At 40.5% G+C, this 22,941-nt stretch overlaps 1 protein-coding gene across 5 annotated transcripts; it reads right to left on the minus strand.

The window, feature by feature from the left end:
- Window positions 1-232: 232 nt before the first annotated feature.
- On the minus strand, window positions 233-21,529 carry LOC102789836 (ras-related protein Rap-1A). 5 transcript variants are annotated; one of them, XM_006782751.3, is made up of 8 exons: window positions 21,393-21,529; window positions 14,233-14,321; window positions 12,121-12,189; window positions 11,753-11,809; window positions 10,476-10,616; window positions 6,197-6,340; window positions 5,744-5,874; window positions 233-1,265 (listed from the first exon to the last, which is right to left on the minus strand). In XM_006782751.3, the coding sequence occupies exons 2-7, from the start codon at window positions 14,287-14,289 to the stop codon at window positions 5,785-5,787; spliced, it is 558 nt and encodes a 185-aa protein (XP_006782814.1). In that variant the 5' UTR covers window positions 14,290-14,321; window positions 21,393-21,529; the 3' UTR covers window positions 233-1,265; window positions 5,744-5,784. The 5 variants fall into 5 exon arrangements, with proteins under 5 accessions (XP_006782814.1, XP_006782815.1, XP_006782817.1 ...); XM_006782752.3 differs by having other exon boundaries at window positions 14,233-14,326; window positions 21,393-21,495; XM_006782754.3 differs by lacking the exon at window positions 21,393-21,529 and adding an exon at window positions 21,156-21,368 and having other exon boundaries at window positions 14,233-14,326.
- Window positions 21,530-22,941: the final 1,412 nt, after the last annotated feature.

Below are 22,941 nucleotides of genomic sequence, written 5' to 3' on the forward strand. Positions count from 1 at the left end.
TCCATGTATTATTCTTGTTCATATACTGACACCTAATGGCCATCGAGAGTACAGCAAAGCATGTGGAATAACAGTGCACTGAACAGTTCCTCCATTCCCATACAATTCCCATTTTTGTTCAATGTGAAATTCCAGAAAACAAGAAAATCTTTTGATCTCATATTTCATCCCAAATAAGTCAAATCCACTTTGAATAAAAGTTTAATTCACAAAAATACATTGACCAGTATAATGAAAATGTACTAAAATGTACTTTAATAATCCATAAAAGCTGGAACATTATTGACAGAAAAACACAAGAAGCATTATTAGAGTTGGTTTAGTATAATATATTTCAGCTTCGAGAGACATAGAAATCAATCCTTATTTTCCCCCATATTTCTTCTATAAAAGACCCATTTTTTCTGAAGCATTGTTATGCAAAAAGAAAAATGGCATTAGAATATATTATGGGAGCTATGAAATCCCGGTGACTGAGTATAAAATTAAGTCACATCAGAGAGAGATATCTGCAGAAGAGAAGTCCATGAACAAGAGGGCGAACAAAGAAAAAAAATATGTAATAAAAATAATAATAATACATATCATAGACCTCGATCTATCATCACTGACATGACAGGCATGGAGAATAGGTGTATGGCTATAAAAAAAAAAAAAATTCTCACTTTTCCACTTTGATTTCACTTGAAAACATCTACACGTAATAACTGATGCTTTTTTCATGCTCGTTTTTGAAGAATATTTATAATCATACAACTAAAGAGGTCAACTTCCATGTCTTTCAAATACAATATTGAAAAAGATGAAAAATACTGAATCCAAGTTCTAACTTTGTTTTCCTTCTTAAATGCTGTTATTTCTTTATGTTAAGCTGTCAAAAAATAAAAATAAGGGGCTGGCCATGTAGGCAGCTCGTGGACTTTTTTTTTTTTTTTTTTTTTTTTAACTTTCAGAGGCTTTGCTGCATTTTAATCAGAACATCGTCAGTTTGTGGTGCTGTTGTTGGTGCAGAGGTGGACGCTTCCCGTTCAGCGTTCACACTCAAACTGAGACAGAGGAAGGTCCTCGGAGGCGAGAGACCAGAGTCTTCTCTCTCTTACTGTCTTTCTCTTTTCATTCTCTCTGGTGTAGATCATCCTCATCTTTGATAGGAGCAGTTCAGTCAGCTGATTCACCGTTTATGGCTGATGGAGGAAGGGTGGGGTCGGGGCTGTTGGAATGCTGGCACGTTCCAATCAGGGCAACAGTTCTTCATTACAGCATTTCTGCAAGACAGCACACTGTCAGTCCTTCCAAAGCCAACTCAAACCACCCTCGGAAAGAAAATTAAGGCGGCAGTGCCCTCTAATGGCTGCTGAACGGCATTGCAAGTGTTGCAATTTCATTAGAAAAAAAATACACGGGCATATAGCATATATTATACCACTTTAAAGTAAAAACATTAATGATAACAAGAATGATGTGTATAAACCTGGGATTTTAAGGCTTAAAAATAAAATTTAAAAAACTTATAACCTGCTTTTTGGACCCTTAATACAAAGTTTTTCATTCTTAAACTTCTTAGCACTTTTCTTGCATCTTAACCAGACCTTGGAAAAGAGATCAAATGTCTAACACAAAGCCTCGGGGGGAAAAATCACACCTCAGAGCAGAGAGTAAAGCCAGCAGTCCAACGGGGAGCACAGAGAAGTACTCCTGCACTGTTCCTCAGAGGCACTTTCAGTGCCAAAGGCTTTAGGAAGTCGAGTGATCAGCATTTTGTGGCTTCTCTCAGCTGAGCAAAACTTCAATCAGTCCATGTGCCAAAAGTCATGTGATGAGGTCTGCCGAGTTTCTGCTTGGGATGTTTAAACACTGCTCAGGTGCCATCTTTCCATTAACAGTCTGAGCTCTTAGCTCATGCTCACCCTGTGCTTAGTGTAGCTGCTGCAATTAAATGAACGTCTGTCTGGGCGAACACTGAGAGCCGCTGGTGTTCAACTCACAAACAGCAAAATGAGAACAGAGCACAAATAACATAATAGGAGTATATGCATGATGCTACAAGTGCAACTAGCAGGCTCGTGATTCATTTGCAGGCAAAGCTACCTTTCAGAGAGGCAGTGACAATAAGTTGGTAATGAGCGCAATAACAGATGCCCTGCAGTAACCATTCTTATTTCAAGTGTTCATGCGGTCTACTCATGTTGCTATAATCACATTCTGGCTACAGCAAATCTTGTTTTTCTTATTAGTCTTACAGTTAGCTTTCATAACTTCCATATGTTGTTGCTCGGTTTCTGGTGAAGTATTCATTAACAGACCTCTTCAGACACATAGTAGAGCTCCTTCAAGAATATTAATGATAGCTTTATTTCATTAAGGTGTTTGGAATCTAGGGCCATGCAAGCTAACAGCTCCCTAAATATATCCCTCTCCCAGTGAATACAGTGACAGATAAAACCAGAGACTCAAAGTTCATGAGCTCATCAGGTCAACATGCTGGAAGCCACAAACTGACATGTCCCATTAACTCTCTGCGTCCTGTCTGTGGCTGGCACTGTATCCCCTCTCTCCCTCTCGCAGCGTATGAGCTGGTGGGCTGTGAGCAGTGGAACAGCGAGGTTGAAATCCCGTTAGTGCTGGTTCATTGGGCTGGCCGGCGTGAGAGTCGGGTAGGGTGGAGGTGGGGGGTGCTGGGAGTGCTGACGCCACCCTGGGGCATGCTAACAGAGGCCCCCGCTCTCACACACTGGAGCTCTAACTGACCAACACAGATGGGTTCAGACGAGGAACGCAGTGGGTGGTTCAGCGACCCTGCTGTCTGGGCTGGCTACAATGGCACTGTCTGTTTCACTAATCCAGTTTTATCTGCGAAATCAAAGTTTTATTCCTCCACCTTGGAAGTTAAAAGTAACTGAAGACGTAAGATCTCTCTGTTGGCTGTGTGAACCTGTCAGGTCTGGCAACACTGGGGTTTTGTTCTGACAACAGAGCCCAAAATACCAGCTAACAGATTGTAAGAGCTTCTAAAAGCAACTGCACTCTAACCAAAACACTGGAGGGAGGAAGAAAAAAAAAGTTGTGCAAACTGTCGCTTGTTCAGCTACACCCTTTTTAATTTCAAACAACAAAGAGGCCATATGAGCTCCATTTTGCTCTTTTAATGACATTTGATTGTTTTCACAATATCATTCACCAATTAACAGCAAATAAACTGTTTAAGCTTTTTATTCTTGCTCACAATTAGATTAGTTTTTTTGCTCCAATCCTTATGGCAAAATATCCCATAGGCTTGTCAGTCCTTTATTATTTATCTGTAGGCTTTATGGATGTATACTCCTTATTTGTGGGTTCAGTATACTTATAAAAACAATAGCCAATTACTGATCTGGAAACATTAAAGCAGACTCGGGAGAAGTAGTTCATGTTTGGACGTTATATTAAAGTCAGCTGTTTATTATTGTGGAAATGCAATGCCACTTTATTACTGACAGGGAAATGTATTGACCGACTGTGAAGAACTTATTTGTCTACTTGTTAAGGGTCAGAGTCCTGCTCAAGGACACATCAGCTTCACTGAGACCCAGGCTTTAGTCCTAAAACCCACTCATGTTCCATCCTGCAGCCCTTAGATCACCAGCAGATTTAGTCCCCGAGCCCAAACCAAACGCTGGCCAACATTTGGGCATTTACTGCTTCAAAAATAGGCTCCTGTGCTGTCGGCAAACACAGACCAAACAGCTCATGCAAAGTGTTACATCATTTGCAAATTCACAAAAGCAAACAGTTACATCTCCTTTGCACAGCGTCTGATCCAGATTCAACCTTTCACACAGCTACTTCAGCAAACAGGTTTAGCCTTTGACAGAAGGTCAAATGACACATCATGCAAACTAGTTTGTTTGAAGCATTCTGAACAGTTTACGCTTCACTACCTTCAAAGTTTGGAAACAACGAGGCCCAATTCAGTAATCTCCATGTGAGGGTGGCTGCACATCCTAAGTTCTTACAAGATTTCCTCAACTGAATAGATTGAGTTTCACCTGAAGGAAACGTTCTACATATGTAGTGGAAACTTTTGAAACTGGTGTGAGGTGGGTTAAATGGGCTCAGTTCCATCAGGACATAATGAAAATTATGACTTATTTTAGGTTACTGAAGATGTATGCCTGCAATATGACAAAAAGGATGGCTGCTCTCTGACCGTAGTTTTACTTTATTAGTAGCTTTTGCAGATTCTGAATAACGATGAAGCAAAAGCAAGTAGCTAACAGCTTACTCAATGTGCTGGCCATCTATTAAAATCTCATATAAGATTTATACAACTGTAGAAGAAACAAGGAAACATGTCATTCGTGTTTACAGAAAATGCTTTGCAGCTCCAATCTGCTCTCATGTTGCAGTCCAGACTTTGACGAATTGACTTTAATTATTGCCTGCGCTTGTTCTAAAATTAAGACAAGATTGTCTGTTTGGAAGGATTCACAGAAATAAGCACTTAGCGTGACAGTTTTCAGACTTCCTCATTACCACTGTTAAAAGGAGGCTGGAGGTCCTCGCGTTTCTCCTCATGACCCAGCAGTATACCTGTGGCAGCTGCTGGCTGCAGTGCTGTTTTGAAAGTTGTGGAAGTGGAGTGGGTAGGGTTGAGCTGCCGTTTCTTTTGATCACTAGTTTTCTCCTGTTTTGAATTAGTTAAGGAGGTCAGACTCCATCTTTGTTTTTGACTTTGTTTTGGTAAGGTCAGGGGTGCAGGATTTGTGTAGATTTGTTTTTGTTTTTGGCCTCGGCTCACCTTGAACTGTTGACACTCCCGTTTTGTTGTCCCTCTTCACCACTTTATAAATAAATCACATTATAAAGAACGGATTTGTTTCCTGTGGCTGCTTGGGTCTTTGGGGGGGGGGAGCAGGTGCCTCACTCATGTTATTGCCTGGCTCTAGACGGGTCGTAACACCACTCAACATGTTTTTTTTTGAAAATCTTGTGAAAAAGATTTCAAAAGCAGCAGCTCTTCGTCTGGGGAAACAACATGCTGACAGATCAGGATTTCCCAGACGTAACGAGCTGCTGCAGCTTGCTGAGGTCTGAAATTTATCTCCAGTTATCGCAGACTGACTCATTCATATAACAGGAATGAAGATTTAAAAAGCATTTCACAGGTCTGAAGGGTAAATCAAGGATGCTTTCATTTCTAGACATTCATTCTATGCGTCATCAGTATGAATGACGAGTGAAGTTGTTTGTAGACTGTAAGAGAGCTAATGACAGATCAGTGTTGTGTATCTGCTGTTAGTTTGAAAAGTTCCTCTTCAGACCGTTTGAAACCAAGAACCTCTCTTGTAACCAGTTAAATGAATCACAGGGAGCCAGGTCAGGCATTACCTCATGTTGCTTGCTAATACACACACTATAATTGTGTAATCTATTGTCTCTACTTGAACCCTCAGTTATACCTCCAGCTACCTGGAGGGGGGGCGCCATCTCTAAACTGCATGTTTTGAGTTTCTACAGGTACAATAACCACTGTGAACAGTTTATTTAGACTATAAAATTAAAGTTGTTTCGACTTAACCGCTCGCAAACAAACCCACATGACTAAAACGACAACTGATGTATGCGGTGCCGTCGGAGACAGCAGGAAGATCAAAGCCATTACATAACAATTAATCTGACAGCTTGTCTATGAATCATGAAGTTGTGAAGATGCCAGCTGCATGGGTATTTAAGACTAATGTGTTTTGAAACTGTAGACACACACCTGGCTCAGAGCTGCTGCAGGGGCTGAAGGGAGAAAGGTCTTTAAAGCAGGACACAGTTGGATTTCTTTTTTGCCTTCTTCTTTTCCACTGGCGTTTTCCTATTTATCTGTCTGACCAAGTCATAGAAGATCTAAGAGAGAGAGAGACAGCACAGATAAAATGTTAATAAAGCGCTAAACCTTTTACTTTTTAGTACCCACACATAGCCTCGTCACTAAATGGATTTGTGTGACAGTTTGCAGACAGAAGGTTTAACAGGATGTAGCCCAGAGAATGAAGTATAATCCATCTGAGCTCATTATTACCTACATGTCAGAGAAACCTTAATTATACATCTTAAATAAATACAATTCTACTGATGATTGCTGTACACACATCCAACTGTGACTGAGATGGAAAACAAACTGAAAAATATATAGAGTTGCATTTTTGGAGGAGACGTTTGTACTCACATCAAGGACGTTGATCTTTGACTTAGCAGAGGACTCTAAAAAGGCACAGTGGTTCCACTGTCTGGCCAGGTTCTGGCCCTGCTCCTTCCCCACCACACGTTCATCCTCCAGGTCGCACTTGTTCCCTACAAGGATCATCGGCACCTGAGGACAGGTAAGAGCAAGCAGGTTCTGTTTGTGCCCACATGATTTATCCCCCATTGTCTGGTCACATATTCCTTGTTCATGCATTTTTAACATTTCTTTTAATGTAAAACTTAACATTTTATTCACAAAAACTGTTCAGATTCCTCTAAATCCATTTGTCCTTACAACCTAGACTCCACTCTGTATGTCAGCAGGCTGTTTTAGGATTTAATATAAATCCTACAATTTGTATTATTCACAGCTGAAGCTATAGTCCAGGTTCACATCCAACACAGATAAATTAGAAGTATACAGGATACAAGTATCAAGTATCAAGGATACAAGAGAAGAACCTTCCTTTTACTTTTGACTTTGTATAACTTCTTCGTTCATACCTTTTTGCCATTTTTCCCCCTATAGAGAGGAAATTAGATATAGGAGAAAAGCAAACGTGTTTCCTATAAACACGTTTGCATTAAAAAGGCTTCAGTAACTTTTCTTTTAGACTTTAAATGCTGTACTCTACTTTTTGTAAACTTAATCATAAATCTTTAAATGCCACCTTGCAGTGAACAAGGACCCTTCTTTGGAGGTGCAGCTGGGAATGTTAGAAAAACATTACCAAGATTGTTTTAATCCATTTGTCACCCTTTAACTCTACCTCAGGGAACAGTAACAGTATAAAGGCCCAGGCTTTTTTATTGAACACACCAGCCACACACATATAAACAAAGGGGTTAAATCTCTTGTTGGAGTGAAAGGTAGTGAAAAAGCAATATCTGCAAACAAATGTACAACCCAAGTAAAAGACTGAAGAGATGAGTATTAACAGTCAATGAGTGTGCTTTTCTCTCAGGCCTGAATTGGAGGGTCACAAAGATGATCAATAAAAAAACGATCTCCTTCCCGGTGGGAAAGTAAAGAAAATCATTTAGGTTACACAACTGTGTCCAGAGAGATTAAAGAATCAATAGGAACTGACGAGGAAGGTGGTTTATTTTTAACTTTTGTTTCTTTAAAAGGGAAATAAATTAAAGGCAAAGCTGAGGGGACAGTCACTGAGATTAAGTGCAGCCGGTTTTGGAACCTCCTAAAACCAGCAATGCTGCTTCTTTTGTTCTCTCAAATGTTTTAATAACCAAAGGTCCTCTCAAAAAGAAAAGAAAACAGAAAAAAGAAAGCCTGAGGAGGACAGAGTATTCTGGGCAAAACTTCAGCCTCAACTGTCAAAGTAGGCAGAGCTGGGCAGTCAGGGTGTCGGGATGCGTCTCATCCTGCCTGCTGTTTCCTGCCCGGCTATCTAGGGAGAATGCTGGCCCGGAGGAAGTTATGACAGCCCCGCCCAGCCGGGATAACATCGCTTTCCTTCCTGAATATTTTCAAATGTTTCAGCTGGATTCCATGCTCCAGCTGCTCTCTGGAATTATATGACACAGAGAGTCTGTGTGTGGATGTGTTCATTCAGCCTGGGCTGCATTTCCACATTGAAACTTGGCTTAATAAACTAATCACTGTGAAACTGTATGATGTTAGAAAACGTCTCAGATGTGAGGAAGACTTTAAGATGTTGTCACAGGGTTCGTTCACGGGATATCTGTGTTTGTGATACAGCTTAGGAATCAACTGATGGAAAAACTCTGCATGCAACAAAAGAGGCGCCAATAATATATCGGCCAGGGAAGTCTATTTGTGGCGCTAAATAAATTTATGCATGGGAAATCCTGCCTTCACTCTCTTCTGAGGACCTACAAATGCCCCCCAGACATGTCTTGTGGATGTGGAAAATCTACATATTTTTAAGAAAAATACCAGTATCCTGACATGTGCTCACTTGTCCATACTCCCCCCCAGTAAGTCTTCTTTTCAGAGGTTGCTGTTGGAGCACTACCGTCAGGCTTCTTGAGACAAAGTAAGATATAGGGTGAGTATTTTGTGCCCTTTCTATGGGGCAGACGACAGGAAACTGAGATGTTTAGATTAACCCCACAGAGGTTGGTGGTTGATGTTTGATATCTAAACAAATCCTCAAGCTGAACTGCTGAATGACACTTCTCCCACGGGTCCCGGGAGAACCAGTGGTATGCCCTCCTAACATAAACTCTTGAGTCAAGCTGGGATAAAAAGAATGGTGAGATGGCTGAAAGAATGGAGGTATGCAGGGAAAAAGGAAAAAAATGTTCAGCGTCAGCAGAACACAAGGCAGCATTAGCCTACTTGAAGAATCCACACAACCCACAGAGAATCTGTTCAGACTGTATTAACATGCTACAGACAGGTCGTATCCCGCCCACAATGGCACGCCGAAGATTGGATTGTGGGTAACGGTGAACAGGCGGGTACAAAACGACAAAAATGAATGGAGTTAGTTCTTTAAAATGGAGCAGTGAGTCACAAGCATTGGAGTCAGGCATTACTACCATCCTAGTCACACGGGAAGAGAGACTGAGGTGGCCCGGAGAAGTCATAAGACCTCTCTTACATAAGAAGTGTGAAAGGAAATGAAGGAAGTGAGCTTTTAATTCACTAGTGTCTGCTCACTTACTTTATTTTTGCCACTAATGGCTCTTCTAAAGAGATGGAATTTGACCCTACTGTGTTCAATGAATGTACAACCATTAAAAGCCCTTTTAATTGAGCCTGGTGATATTAGGTGCATCTGTACATTATACCCGCTTTGCAGTAAATGGTGCATGTCAGAGCTGAGAACAAGAACAGCTGTAGCAGCATCAACGGTTTCTGCTTTAGCTCTGCAGTCACTTGAAAGATTTCTCAAACTAAGAAATCTGCCTTCTTGGAAGAAAAGGGGGAAACATGCCCAGCATTTCCTTTGGTTCATTCTTGCAAGGGGCAAAAAAGGATAAACAGATATCACGGCTATCGAAGGTAAGGGCACAAATGACCAGTGGACTGATAGCTGGCAGAGTGGCCATAATAGCCAGATAAGCTGAACTGTTTAAACTGAAAGATGTTGTCAAAGGGAACAGATTTCCAGAAGAAAAGAAACATCAACTATTTCCTTGCGTGTCGAGAAGCCACTGGTCCTGCAATCCATCTGTTAGCCTGAGGCTAACCTCAGCTCCCAAACCATGGAGAGCCTAATGAAGAACCACAGTCTCATAACCCAGTTTTTGATGAGCTGAGGCTCTCCTTGCACTTCATGCCTGACAGTCCAATCACCCACATAGAGTGCCAGACCACATCAACACCACGAGGCTGGCCGTCAAACAGAGAGGGGGAAAGAATGCAACAGAAGCTGAAAAGGCCAGTTCAAATAAAAGCAGCACAATAATTGCACAAATATAGAGGAGCAAGAAAAAGAGAAAAGAGAGGTATTCTGCTCCAGGCTAGAGAGAGGCTTTGCAGATGGCTGACAGGGAACAGAGAGACATAAGGAAGCAAAACCAAGAGGGTGGGTTATGGTAACATTCATTCCCTCAACAGATCACCAAAAAAGGGCATCTTAGATCCTGCTGACGCACTATCGACTCGACCAGAGAGGGGATAGAGGGCTTACTTGCTCCAGCAGTTCCACAATTTAGCAGATATATAGAAAACTGGAAATGTGCTGGTGACAAACAACAAGCTTGGAAAATAAGGAGATGACACATGCTCTTATTTGCAGCGTCGATGTGAGGCAGGCCTGATGGAGAAAACCACACACTATACAGAAAAATCCCCACAAGACTAAGGGTTTAACATGCAAGATATTCCCCTACTTTTCTCCTCAACCTAGTGAGCACGAGTGCTCTGTGTCTACAACAAACACTGATGAAACCGCAGGGACATACACACACACACGCAACGTTAATATTAATCAGTGCTCAGTTATGCAGAGTACACAAGTTTGCCACTGTTTATACTCTATAAACATAACACCGTGACACTCATTGTGTTATGTTCAGATAATACAAATCTGCAATTAATTGCATAACACAGAGTGATTATAGTGTTGAATGGTATCTATAGCAACAGTCTGATCAGGCCCCTGAAAAATGTAGGCGGCTGAGCCCACGGACACAGGGCGTTTAGGTCTAACTGTACTCGTTGCCACTACTCTGCTTTCTACAGCCTACGTGATTAAAGAAAAGTTTAGCAACAAACTGATAAAATTATAAAACGCTTGTACGCTTATGCCAGTATACAGTATACTTACATCCTCTGTGTCCTTTACTCGTAGAATCTGTTCTCTCAGGTCTTGGAGGTCGTTGAAGGTGGACTGTGCTGTGATGGAGTATACCAGGGCAAAGCCTTGGCCATTCTTCATGTACAAGTCCCTCATAGCTGTGAACTGTTCCTACACAAGGGGGGAAAAGATGGAGAGGCTATGAGCGCTGTCATACAGCTTCCAACTTTTACTTATTGTATTTTCTTTTTTTACTCTTTTGTTCCCTGCACCAGTTTGACGATTACATTGCATATCTGTGACAAACTTTACTGGATGGTTAAGTCTAAATAATCATTAAATCATTTGTCAAGCATAGATGTGTTGGCTCTAGTTTGTCCCTTTTGTTTTGACTGGTCCATTTGTCAGAATTAAAACAGAAAAAAAGAAAATAAGCAATTTCAGGCCAGTGTACGTCGATGAAACTGAACACCATTTTATTATCAACTGAATAATCACAGTGGATTGGTTGAAATCCCAGTGGATAAAGAAACAGTATTGTGCAGGATTACAATTCTTGGATGTCTGTCAGGTTTTTCAGCAAAGACACACACAGTGCAATGCAACGTGGGTCTGTTACCGACAAACGCACACTTAAAACAGTTTCTGCACATCTCTAGGATAGGAGATGATGTGTTTCTCAGTTGCCAGTTCCCACACAGACAAATGTTTCAGAAATTTTCTTGCACGAGGACACCAGTGGGGGGGCAGAATAAGACTAATGTTAGACTGGTGTACAAAATACTCTAAAACAATCATAAATACAGCATAAAAAGGCATCACAGTGTCAGCTCATAACTGGATGTCATTTCAGCTACTAAAGATCTCATTGCCCAACGTATCTGTGAAATACAATTTGTTTTAATGTTTCACAGTGTGGCAGACCATCACATCTTGTATCAAATATCATTTATGAATATGTAAAAACTGCAGGCGAGGAAAAAGATTTCTGGTGCCAGGAGTCTGTTTCTTTTCCTCCAGATTGAGCCAGAGTAGCATTGACTAATAGCATCTGAGCAGGTCACGGACGAATGCAGGTAAACAGTGTGTGCAGAGAGAATCGACTGCTTTCTGACTACAATTTAGCTTTAAATAAATAAATAAATAAATAAATAAGGCTGTTTTCCCTAGAGGCCAAATTACCAAACACTACCTAACAGATTCTCCAATCTGAAACGCCTCTAGATTTACTAAAATATATATTCAGGAGTGCATATGCCCAGCAAAGCTGAGCATTTGAAGATTTCAGTGGCAGTGAGTTTACTTACTGTGCCGGCTGTGTCAAGAATTTCAAGCATACATTGCTGTCCATCTACCTCCACTTGCTGTAAGAAAACACATGTAAAAGCATCTTTAATTTCAGGTCACTGAGCAAACAAAATTCATAACCTATGAATAGGTCATACACTGAAGACTGAAAGAGACAGCTAACACTGAGGGGAAACATGAAAGCAACCACACCAGTAGTATGAAGTCACAGGAAAATATAAAGAATGAAAACTAGGAATGAGAGGGTAACAGAGTAGAAGCAGTTGAATGAGAAAATTTCCGAGCACAATAATATGTGAACCTGAGGAGCAGCTGGTAACAATCAGCTCATTTCAAGCCAGCACTCTGCCTCTCTCGGGACACTCACCTTTCTGTATGAGTCTTCTATTGTAGGGTCATATTTTTCCACAAAGATTCCTTGTACAAACTGAACTGTCTGTAAGGGGAGACACACAGAAAGCCAACATCAAACTGCTGGAGTAGCACATGCAGCAAAAGTGCCATATCATCTAACGCTTTGTCCACCTATGATCATCACAACTAGACAGGAACGAGGATGTGACCAAAAGCACAACATAATTATTCTACTGGCACACTTCTAAATCTGCATGTGTTTGAACTCTGACCTTTTTTATTTATCAAAAAATATTAAAGTTAGAATAGTAAAATGTAGAAAGTACAAGGGCTGATCCCGAGTTTAGGATTTGCACTTGTTTACCAATGCTGTGAACCCAGAAGATGCAGAGAGTTAAGAGTTTTCAATGCAAGCAAAATTGAGTGGTGCAAAAAAAATAAAATAGAGTGGCCAAATCAACACTTTGCTACTTGAATTTAAAAAAAAAAAAAAAAAAAAAAAAAAAACTGCCTGCACGTTCACATAAAACAATAGTGGATGACAGGATCCTTTTCATGGTAAACAATAATCCCTTTCTTCACTTGGCTGGATGTACTAAAACTCTTCTAGATGTCTATTATCCAAGTCTACCACAATGAAAAGACTTCAAGACAGCAAACAGAGGGTTCGCCACAAGGTAAAAACAATTTAGCCTCAAAAATGTTGAATATAGTATCCAGTAGTTTAGGCCAGATTAGACCTAGAAATGCAGAGGTGCCAGTTCAGTGTGGAAACAGCATTTTTTAGACCAATGAAATGAATCACTCAGTAAGAGAATAATGTGAAGAAATAAATATGGAGAAGGCTTGGAATGAGGCACACATCTCCATCTGCAAAAACATGCAGATGTCAGTAGGACTGCATTAGGATGTGTAGCTTCCAATAGCACTCACCATTTACCAGTGATGTGACAAAAGACAGAGGCAGCTAACTCTGAAGCATATAGGAATATACTGTTAGCTCAGATCATTGACAGGCCAGTGTTTCAGAGTACAGATGGCCAGAAATCTTAACCACACTGCAAAACCAACCCAGAAGTTTTGGAGGTTGAAAAAACAAAACAAAAAGAAACAGAAATATTCTCCAATGGTCAAGGTAATCAGCTGATCTCAATCAAGAAAGGAATTTACATGAAGACAAAACTAAAGACAGAAAGCCCCACAAACAAACAACTACAGTCAGCTGCACCAAAGGCCTGGCAAAGCATCACAAAGAAGAAAAGCCATCTGTGGTGATGTGCATGGCTTCCAGACTTGGGCAGTATTAAAAATGAACATTTTATATATAATTATATTAGTTTTTCCAAGTACATGTTAGGCCTGTCCATAAAAATGGTTATAATGCCAATGTTTCTGATCTTCAATCAGCATATCAGTTGCTTTATTTCAAATCTCATATGGTACATAGAGCCTAAATTATGATAAATGTGTCACTCTCCAAGTAAACAGCAATGTCCAATTTTGGGTTGTGTTAAAAGCGCTGTGCTGAGCGGCAGATTTACATTAGTGGGGTAGACCAAGTTCACCTGATAACATCTTAATCATGCCCGTTTGAGGGATTAATCTGACACCTGGTTGAAATTAGCTGAGCAAAGCATACGACACATTTCACAGGCATCTGAGGTCCCCTGACAATAAAATACATCACTGCTCTGGTTCTGTTCTCTATCAACCTTAAGAAAAGTAAAAAAACAGATTACGATGTCTATACATATAAACACAGATGAGCTTAGAACTGGCAGAGTTTGAACGATTCAAAAACCCTAACAATAAAACCATTATATGTATTATATGTATACAGGCAGCTAGTTTCAATAACACAGGCCTTGGAGATAGATTAAACCCTTGTCAGCAAACAAGCATGTTCTCAATAAATCCTTTAGGAAAATTAAAACAGTCAAAAGACAGTTTCATCTGTGCTCTATAAACCTCCATAATTAAAAATGTTTTACCGCATGCTTTCCTTCAAAAGCTAGCAAAGCCTCTTGCTGTTTTATTGACAATTATCTACAAAGTCTTTAGGGAACACATGGCAGGAGTAATAGAGGCAGGAGACGCAGGAAGAGGTTTGGAAGGCCATACTCACCAAAGCAGACTTGCCCACACCTCCAGAGCCTAACACCACTAGCTTGTATTCACGCATGGCGGGATTGCTTCACTGGACAGCCCAACAGTCTGCACTGGACAAACAGGGAAAAGTAAAAATTGGACAAACAAAATGAGCAAAGGTGTGAAAAAACAGTGGGGAAAAAGCAAAAAATAAATCTCTTTTCAGGCAAATCAAAGGGATTTTTTTTCCTATCTGGTCTTTGAGTTTTTCCCACTCCAGAAAGAAAGGATTCTAGTCATTCCTGGAGGATATAGAGGAGAAGCAGGACAACAATGGAGGGAACACCCATAAGTGGAGCTGCTTCAGGGTGGAGGAGGTGAAGAGTATGTGACCCCTCTCTAACAAAAACCAGCTGTGATGTGTATGTGTGGGGGGAACTGAAGGAGAGAGGAGATGATACATTGATCTGGCAGATATTCCTCATAATGACACAATCATTTGGCTTTCACACACCAAAACACACCCTGCTTACAGATTTGTTAGTCACTGAGTCAAGTTTTGGTTTTATAAAACAGCAATATGGTGGCGGTCTCCTTCGCTTATGACAGAAAACAGCTGAGGGAAGTGGAAAATGTGATGGAAGGAAATTGTGAAGTAAAAATATCCCTTTAAGAAACAAGGAGGTTACGAATCACTGGCACACACTGTGGCGTAAAGTCAGATTGGGTAGCCAACTGGGTCACTACAAGCTGGGCTACAGACTCAGAAGGGGTTTAGATGTAGCTAAGCAATGTGGGGATTTCTGATTCCTTATCTACTGATCTAACTTCATATCAAGCAGTATCTCAGGGTTTTTCCTGCCTCAGAACAAGCCTGTGATGAGTGTCTACGCACAGCAATAAGAATAAACTCTGTGTACTTTAAAAGCAATAAGTCTGGTTCCTTATTTGGCTGAAATCTTTGTTACTTCTCAACATTTTATACACAAACATGTCTATTATAGTTGAGGAAATTAAACCCCCATTAACAAAGCTGGTTTAGAAAAAACAATATTTTAAATAGGAGGAGATTTTCCAGTAATCGTCAAAGCTGCAGTCAAAAAAAGACATTCAACTTGAAATATAAACAATTTTCTAAATTACTGATACAACCACAAAATGTGGTAGGGATGTATTTAGAGAACACTAAAACGTTTTAATATCGGTTTTCTTCAAAGACACGGCAGCTGACTGCCAGCTTATGTTTTAATGAACCAAGCGCTTTTGGATCAAGGGCTAAAAAGTGCCGCTTGTTGACATCAAGGCTGTAACGAAAAAAATAAATAAAACTCAGATAGTAGCGCATGCTGAAATTAGGTCCCAAGGACAACTGTATAGCCTCGATTAATCATCAACTCTTTTGCAAACATCAAAAGCCCAATCATCAGCTACTCTGGAAGCAGATGATCCTCTTCTGCACTGCTTTTTTTAAATAGCACACGCTAAAGAAACTCTCAGGGGGAGTGGTCAAAGGACGAAGGACCTCCAGCTTCAATCACAAGCAGGGACCATGTGGGACATGAAGGCCAGAGTGTGCATAATTCATATTCTCTAATCCTCTGCACTCAAAGAGAAGTTCTCCTTGCGTGATTAAGGGAGGGGAGCCAATGGGCGGTGAAGAAAAAGAACAGGGATGCACGAGTGCTATCCAAACGCGCGCCCCTGTACGCTCATGTAAACACTCAAGCACAAAGTCAAGTGCATGCAGTGTGTCACATATACAATGTGGTACAGACAATGTCACACTTAGATTTAGGCTACACTTCACTTGTCAGCTATGTGCACGTCACAATCCCACTGTGAATGCTGTGGACTGACCCTTGCTAAGACGGATGACGTCAGAGGCTCGCACTGTGACAGAGGCAGTCAGATTATTATGTGCCAGCTTCAAAGGTCATTATGGAGGATGAGTGTTCCTCCAAAAAAGTGCAGTCAAATTCCAGCTCCCATCTTTACTATTTCAAACCTCAGTTTGCAGCCTGTGCATATGAAGCAATTGTTTCTAAGGGTCCATTCCTCAACCAATAAAGTAACTACATGTTTTTAAAAAGGCGTAGAAAGGTTTAAAAAGACAGTTTTCTTTATTTGAACAGGCTGCCTAGCAAGGATATTTAACATGTTATTATCAGCACCGGGTAGGATACGAAAATGTTGGGAGGAATGTACCTACAAACTGTCTGCCAACAAAAATTAGGACGACAATAGGAAAGAAAGCAGCACAAACTACCAGGCAGATTAACTACTGTACAAAAAAAGAAGTGTGCAAAGCCAAATATGACAACCAAACTAGGTCTGTGTGGATCGCCCTTAAAAAAAAGATAAACCAGAATAAGAGCCAGTCCAGACTTATTTCGAAGGATCAGTTACTAGTAACTAGCCAGCCTTGGCCCTTCTTGTCTCAAGTCTCACTAATGCCTGGCTCAGTAAACACGTTGATATTCAATATCATTCATCTGCCTTTCCAAAGAGAAGCTCTTTCCACAATCAGAAACTCCAAAAAACTCCAACTCTGCCTTTATGAATTGCAGCTAGTGACAGCAGTCCTTTTTCTGCTCTTTAGAGGTGCTGTAAGCTGGAGGGACCCCTAACAAGAAGGGGGACAACAGGACCAAGAGCCACTACACCAAGAACTCCAAGGCTGCACAGCAGAACAAGGACTGCTGGTTGAGACAAAATTCAAATTAGAAAGTAAAAGCACAAAAAAAAGACTCCAAATCTGTCATGTACATCTGGAGTTTTCAGCACTGTAAGAATTACTTCTGACGTTAGCAGAGAGATTCCTCATTTCACAAGAGATGGAGATGTCGCCAAAATTTTGTTTCCTCTAAGAGTTTGCTGTTCAGCAAGTTAAAAATAATCTTTTCATTTACTGGACTAGTTTAGCATTAGTGCCAATCTCATATCCTCTTTTTCACACAAACGTGATGCTATTTTCAGAACAAAATGGAAATTAAGCTCTACACTCTGTGTTTCAGGATTTTTCACCATGTCTCTGATACTGGAAAGAAGTTAAGTTTAATGTTACTGACATTTAAAATCGTTTTGTAATCACCTACCTAACTGTAAGCAAATCTGACAGGGTATGGTTTCCCTTATTACAATTATGGGTGCTTACCACAGCATATAAACAAATATATATTTAAAAAGAAAAAAGTCACAGGCCATCATGTGCTGGAAATAAAAGTAACTGAACTGCCAATAAGTACTGAGACCACACCCAACTTCTAAAAAATTCAAATTAATAAAAATAATACAGAACAGAGGCATGCAGCTGAGAACGAAATGCAACCTCATGGGCCTCTCTTACTAAATATTATATAGGTCAAACCATAACCGTCAAACCTAACCTTCATTTTGATCTTAGTCAGACCAGGGGTTTCCCCCACGCATACAATATTGCAGTGTCCCATCAAAAGGTTTTCTCCATTATTCAATGTCATACTGATAAAATTATTTTTCAACATTTCAATTTACTCTATCTTGAAATAATGGCCACAAATAAAAGACGCCTCGTTTTTCTAGCCAGGGGAAAACCGTGTACACACCTGTAACGTTTTGTGGCTATTTCTTGTACCGTTGTGATACTGTCACACTGACAAATCCTGTCCTGAACACCAGGCAAAGAACCTAAAACCACTTTGGTGGTAGTTCCCCATATACATGACCTGTCACTGGGAGCACATTTCTTTAGCATTATGACTAGCGCACAGAGATTCTCAATACACAGTACCAGACAAACTACTGCAGCTGCTAAACATAGGTGACAGTCACCCAGCCGGCACTTTCTCACCAATTAGCACTGTTGGCAGCACTGATATAGTTTTTTGTTTCAGTTCCTACCTTCAGGCAGGAGCTTCACAACCATCCATGCATGCACAAACAAACAAGCTGAAACACAGCTTTTACCCATGACATTGACGAACACAGCCTGTCAATAACATATCAATAATCTTAGTGTAAAGTAATGTATGTGCCACATTTTTTTTTATTTAATAATTTTACAGTTGTGTTGCTACTTATGCACGTGCACCATCAGTAGTTGTCTTTTTGTTGCACTTATGCCAAAATAAATATAAAAAGGTCTTAAATCTCAAATCTGATTGCTTTCCCAAATTTTCATATGGCAGTCTATGTATGAAAACAACGAGTCAAAGTACTGGTGAACTAACGCGGAAGCTCAAATACAAATGAAGAGCAATAAACCACTAAAAAAAGTAAATACTGCTACTAATACAGTATTGAGAAACAGACCAAATTTCTTAGCTCACAGTGTCTTAATTGATGCTAGAATCACTGGACTTGGTGCCATCTTTCACACCCCAAATGAACATATTGATTACAGCTCAAAGAGACTCTGCTTCATGTTTAATTTGCCAGCAACACAATTTTTGTTTCTTTTTGAGTTGAACTTGCAGCTACCTGCAGCCTGTTCTGCAAAAAGGAACCAAAGTGAGTGAAAAGAATACTCTCGTTCTGACACCTTGCCTGCATGATATCAGAGAAACTACACACAGCACAAGCCTGCAAACACAGTCACAATACCCGCAAACATACACACAGGGCCATTTAAGGACATCAGCTTTTAAAACCAAACCAGTCTCTTTCCACTGCCCTCAACTACACACTGTCATTCCCAAGAAAACAAACACACCACTGCTGTTAATCTGCTTTCGTAGTAACCCCAGCAAATAAGGAGCGGGAGAAGGCCACATGCCACAGAAAACATGCTCCTCTATGACATCACTGCATCACTCACCCTCTACAGCCAAAGGTATGTATCCATCTAAGGCTGGGAATTGGATTAGGTGGCGCCGGTAGCAAGAGCATGCAGCGAATGCAAGTCTGGATAAACTGCAAAACTTAATTTAGTGAACAGGAGGCTGTTCAGCTAAAGTACAACCTCCCAGGATCCACAATTTCCTGGTCTACTGAGATTAATCCCACAGCAACGAAGCTGTCACACAAACTGACTCAGCAGGATGGGATGACTGACAGCTGCCCTCCGTATCCTCCACCCAGTGCGGATGGTGAACATGCACACATCCGCTGGTTACGCTAGCAGCACAATACCAACTCTTGTGGGTTTTCGCTTGCTTGACAAACTACATGTTGATGAGCTACGCTGTCAAAAAAAAAAAAAAAAAAAAAGGATCTATTTGTGGTTTAGGGTGAGATAAAAGTTGCTCCAACAGTTGCTGCTAATAAGTGTTTTTATGTGTTGAAAAGTGCTTGCTCGTGTGTTACCTCGACTAAAAACCGCAGTTCACTACACATAAGAAAAAAAAAAAAAGTACTAACTTTAGAGGCTGCTGACAAAAAAAAATATCTACAAACATTCCTTTGATCTTAGTTTAGTTGGGTCTAAGTTTGTCTTTACATGAAATTTCACCTGTAACAGATTTTCAAGTCTGCTGTATAAGTAGCTTGGCAATTAATTGTAACTAATTAATTTGAAGTGTATCAACTTAAACTTGTCTGTAATTTCCTGTAATTACTGCCAAATTACAAACCTCGCTAGGAAATTAGGAATTTACAAGCTTGTAAAATAAACGCTTACCACCAGAGTTACAATAAAGGGGAATTCCATGTTTTCACAGGTAACCAGAGTAAAATACTTTCTGAAGAAATAGTTTTGTGTTATCAATTAAACTAACTTCATTCAAGAAATAAAGACAGGTGTCAAAGAGTTTTTAGCTGCACTCGCCCATCTCTCTTTTCTTACAAAAACATGAACTAACATAACATAAAATAACCCAATAATCAAGTTATGCAACTCTCTTTTTTTCCTTATCTCCTACAACCTTAAATGTCCCCATGAGTCAGAGCAAAACTGCAGCCAGGCACACAAACTCTGTGACTTAATTATGACAAAGACCCGTAACTGACAAGCCTTGTCAGCTGAATGCATCTGTGTTACTGGGGCCCTGACCTGTAACCACATCCTCTTTCCTAAGCGCAAAAAGGCTTCATGCTGATAGGATGGAAAAGGAGTAGCTACCTACTAAAATAACCTCTTCCAGTCTCTGTTCCTGTTCAAGAATCCTGACAGCAGGCTGGCTTGCTTACTAAGAGGGAGGGTAGGGGTTATTGGCATAGATGGCATCTTTAAAGTCAGGTTCGGGGAAATGTGTAATTTCAACAAAGAAAAAGTGAAATAAAGTACCCTTGAGGCAGTGAGCCTCTTTGTAAAAAGGGCCGATTAACTAGGAAAGTGACCTGCTGTGTGTTTACAGTTTCAAGGATGGGGCACACACCTTTCCTGCTTCACATATCTCCCCCTGAAGCAGAAATAATATGCGATAGGCTGTCACGAAGCTTGGAGTCAGACAAGAGAAAGTAATTTGAGCTCTTTGGTTATCTCACTGTGAATCTACCTAATTTGCTTAAGGCAGCGACATATGCTTATCACTTCAGGTCATGCCAAGTCCCTGCAATCTGTGGCTCGGACTAAACCACACAGCACAACACTGTCGATGTGTGATTATTACAACATGAGCTCCAGCAACATTAATCAAATTCTGGTCAAATCATAAGCCCGCTTACAGATAAACCCTTAAAATGGCATAATCTATAATCCACGCGAGTGAGGCCGGCATGTGTCCGCAAGTAGTCTAGTTTCAAACCAGCAACTAGCCTAAGTCCCGTTATCAAGCTTGTTAGCAAAATGCCGCTAACTAGCTAGCTTTAACTGCCTGCTGCGGGCCGCCGACACTTCACAAACCGCTAGCTGCGGCTCGTTAGCAAGCGAGCTAACTAGCCGACACATTCCCGACCTCTGCGCACTATCAAAACACAACCACCCTGTCAGAAACCTACCTCAAACAACCCTAGCTTACTATTTCCGACCAAACCAGACGTGGCAAGCACTAAATCAAGCCACACTGCAGTGTATTTTATCGGGAAAGCCACAGCTAACGTTACCTGCCCTTCCGTCTGGCCTTGACTAAAATGGGAGTGCACACTCCGGTATGTACTTGCGGGCAATTCCTCTCCTTTATCCGGCGAAAAAACACACACGCATACACACACAGACACACACGGCGTGTGATGATGAATTCGCTAATGGCCACGCAAGCGTCGGCGCTACGTAGTCCCGTGCAAATGACTTATTATTCGACCGCATTCAGCACGTAGTAAAGTTTGGCTTTCTGCACTTACCGTATCTTGCTCGCTGTCTCCTCGCCGCTCCGCAAGTGTCAGTTTGCCTCGGGCCCGTGCGCGCAGCAGACGTCACTCCCCGCTGATTCTCATTTTTCTTAAAAGGGCATGACACATCGGCCGCGCGCCCCGCGTCATTTGCATGATAACGGACTGCACAGTAACGCTAAGTACTAACACTAACACACTCACGTAACCTGGATTCATGCATTATAACTGTTTTATAGCAAATAACCTTTGTTGTAAAATTAAGCAGTGCTCAAAGTCAAGCACTTTCTGGTTGTGAGTTATGTGAAAAATGCAAACAAATGTAAAAAAATATATATAGATGAGATAAAGTCTAAATAAAGTCTCAAGAGCCCCAAGAAGACACTTAAAATGTATTTAATTGAAAAGCAGTCAAAGCTGATTCTTAAAACTTTACCAGCCATCAATTATAAGACTTTAATGATTATTGATGACTTTAAAGGGGAAAAAGGTCCTTGAAAGCAGTTAATATAAATATGACCTACTCCCTTTAATGACTGAGCCAAAGTAGAGCTGACAGCTGACACAACAAATTAACAGTAAACTAATCACCAACAAGTTTTGGGACTGATTAAGCATGCTTTGTGTGTCACTGCGTCAAAAAAATGTGTTTTGGCTTCCCAAAACTAAACATTATGGTTGGGAAGGTTGCTCATGATGGGTATTTTACACAGTTTCCTGACCATTTATAATTAAATATGTTTAGGGGAGGCTGCTGTTGCTTTCCTTATCTCTATTTATTGTTCTGGGATTTTATCAGCTTCAGAAGTAAAGTCTGAAACTTTGCCACGGGTACAGTTCTAAAAATCAAACAGCCCACTTGCCGTGCGAGCTGCATAATTGTCTCCTTTAATGTCCAGTTTCTCATCCGGTGTCCACCTGTAAATTTGCAGCACTGGCTCTAGAAGAGATAACTGGTGCGTGACACGCACATGCAAGAATGTGAGAGGAAAATGCTTCCTTATGTGTCCTTTGTGAATACATCTTTAAAGAGTCAGCTGCACCAAGCTGGGCAGGCAAATAGGGCAAAAGTGTTTTTTTGTTTGTTTTGTTTTGCAAGGAGTTCCCTCTAGTGGAGAAGCAAAATCCTGCTCTAGCTTGTAATCTACAGTCCATAAATGTATTCATAAAGCTCCAAAAAGACATACTTTACAACTTATTTCTTTAATGTACCAGAGTACAATCTGTCATTCAGATTTAATACAGAATACATCAATCCCTTGCTTGAGTTCTCCATTTAATAATAAATGTCTGCCTCAGTTTGTCATTAGCAGTCTTTTTCTCACTTGTGCTGAATGTAAAAACCACCATCACATAAAATAGAACAATCTGACACAACTCCTTACCATTGAAAAATAAATAAATCACTGTAAAACAAACTAATATATTCCAGGAATGGCATCTGTGTGTCTGTGGTAAGATGTTTGCCTTCATAACTCTGAATAAAGTCAAGTAATTAAAAAAAAAAAAAAGGCCAACCAAGTGTTGCTGGCCAACCCAAGCATGACAAAAAAGGCAAATA

Source organism: Neolamprologus brichardi, chromosome 5 (genome assembly GCF_056152115.1).
Source record: "Neolamprologus brichardi isolate AB-2024 chromosome 5, ASM5615211v1, whole genome shotgun sequence".
Taxonomy (NCBI): domain Eukaryota; kingdom Metazoa; phylum Chordata; class Actinopteri; order Cichliformes; family Cichlidae; genus Neolamprologus; species Neolamprologus brichardi.

Excerpts from the sequence above, each read along its gene's own strand:
- LOC102789836 (XM_006782751.3), bottom strand. The coding sequence starts at position 14,289 with ATGCGTGAATACAAGCTAGTGGTGTTAGGCTCTGGAGGTGTGGGCAAG. Across the intron at positions 12,190-14,232 it reads GTGTGGGCAAGTCTGCTTTG|ACAGTTCAGTTTGTACAAGG; the intron begins GTGAGTATGGCC and ends CTCCCCTTACAG. Across the intron at positions 5,875-6,196 it reads CAAAGATCAACGTCCTTGAT|ATCTTCTATGACTTGGTCAG; the intron begins GTGAGTACAAAC and ends TCTCTCTCTTAG.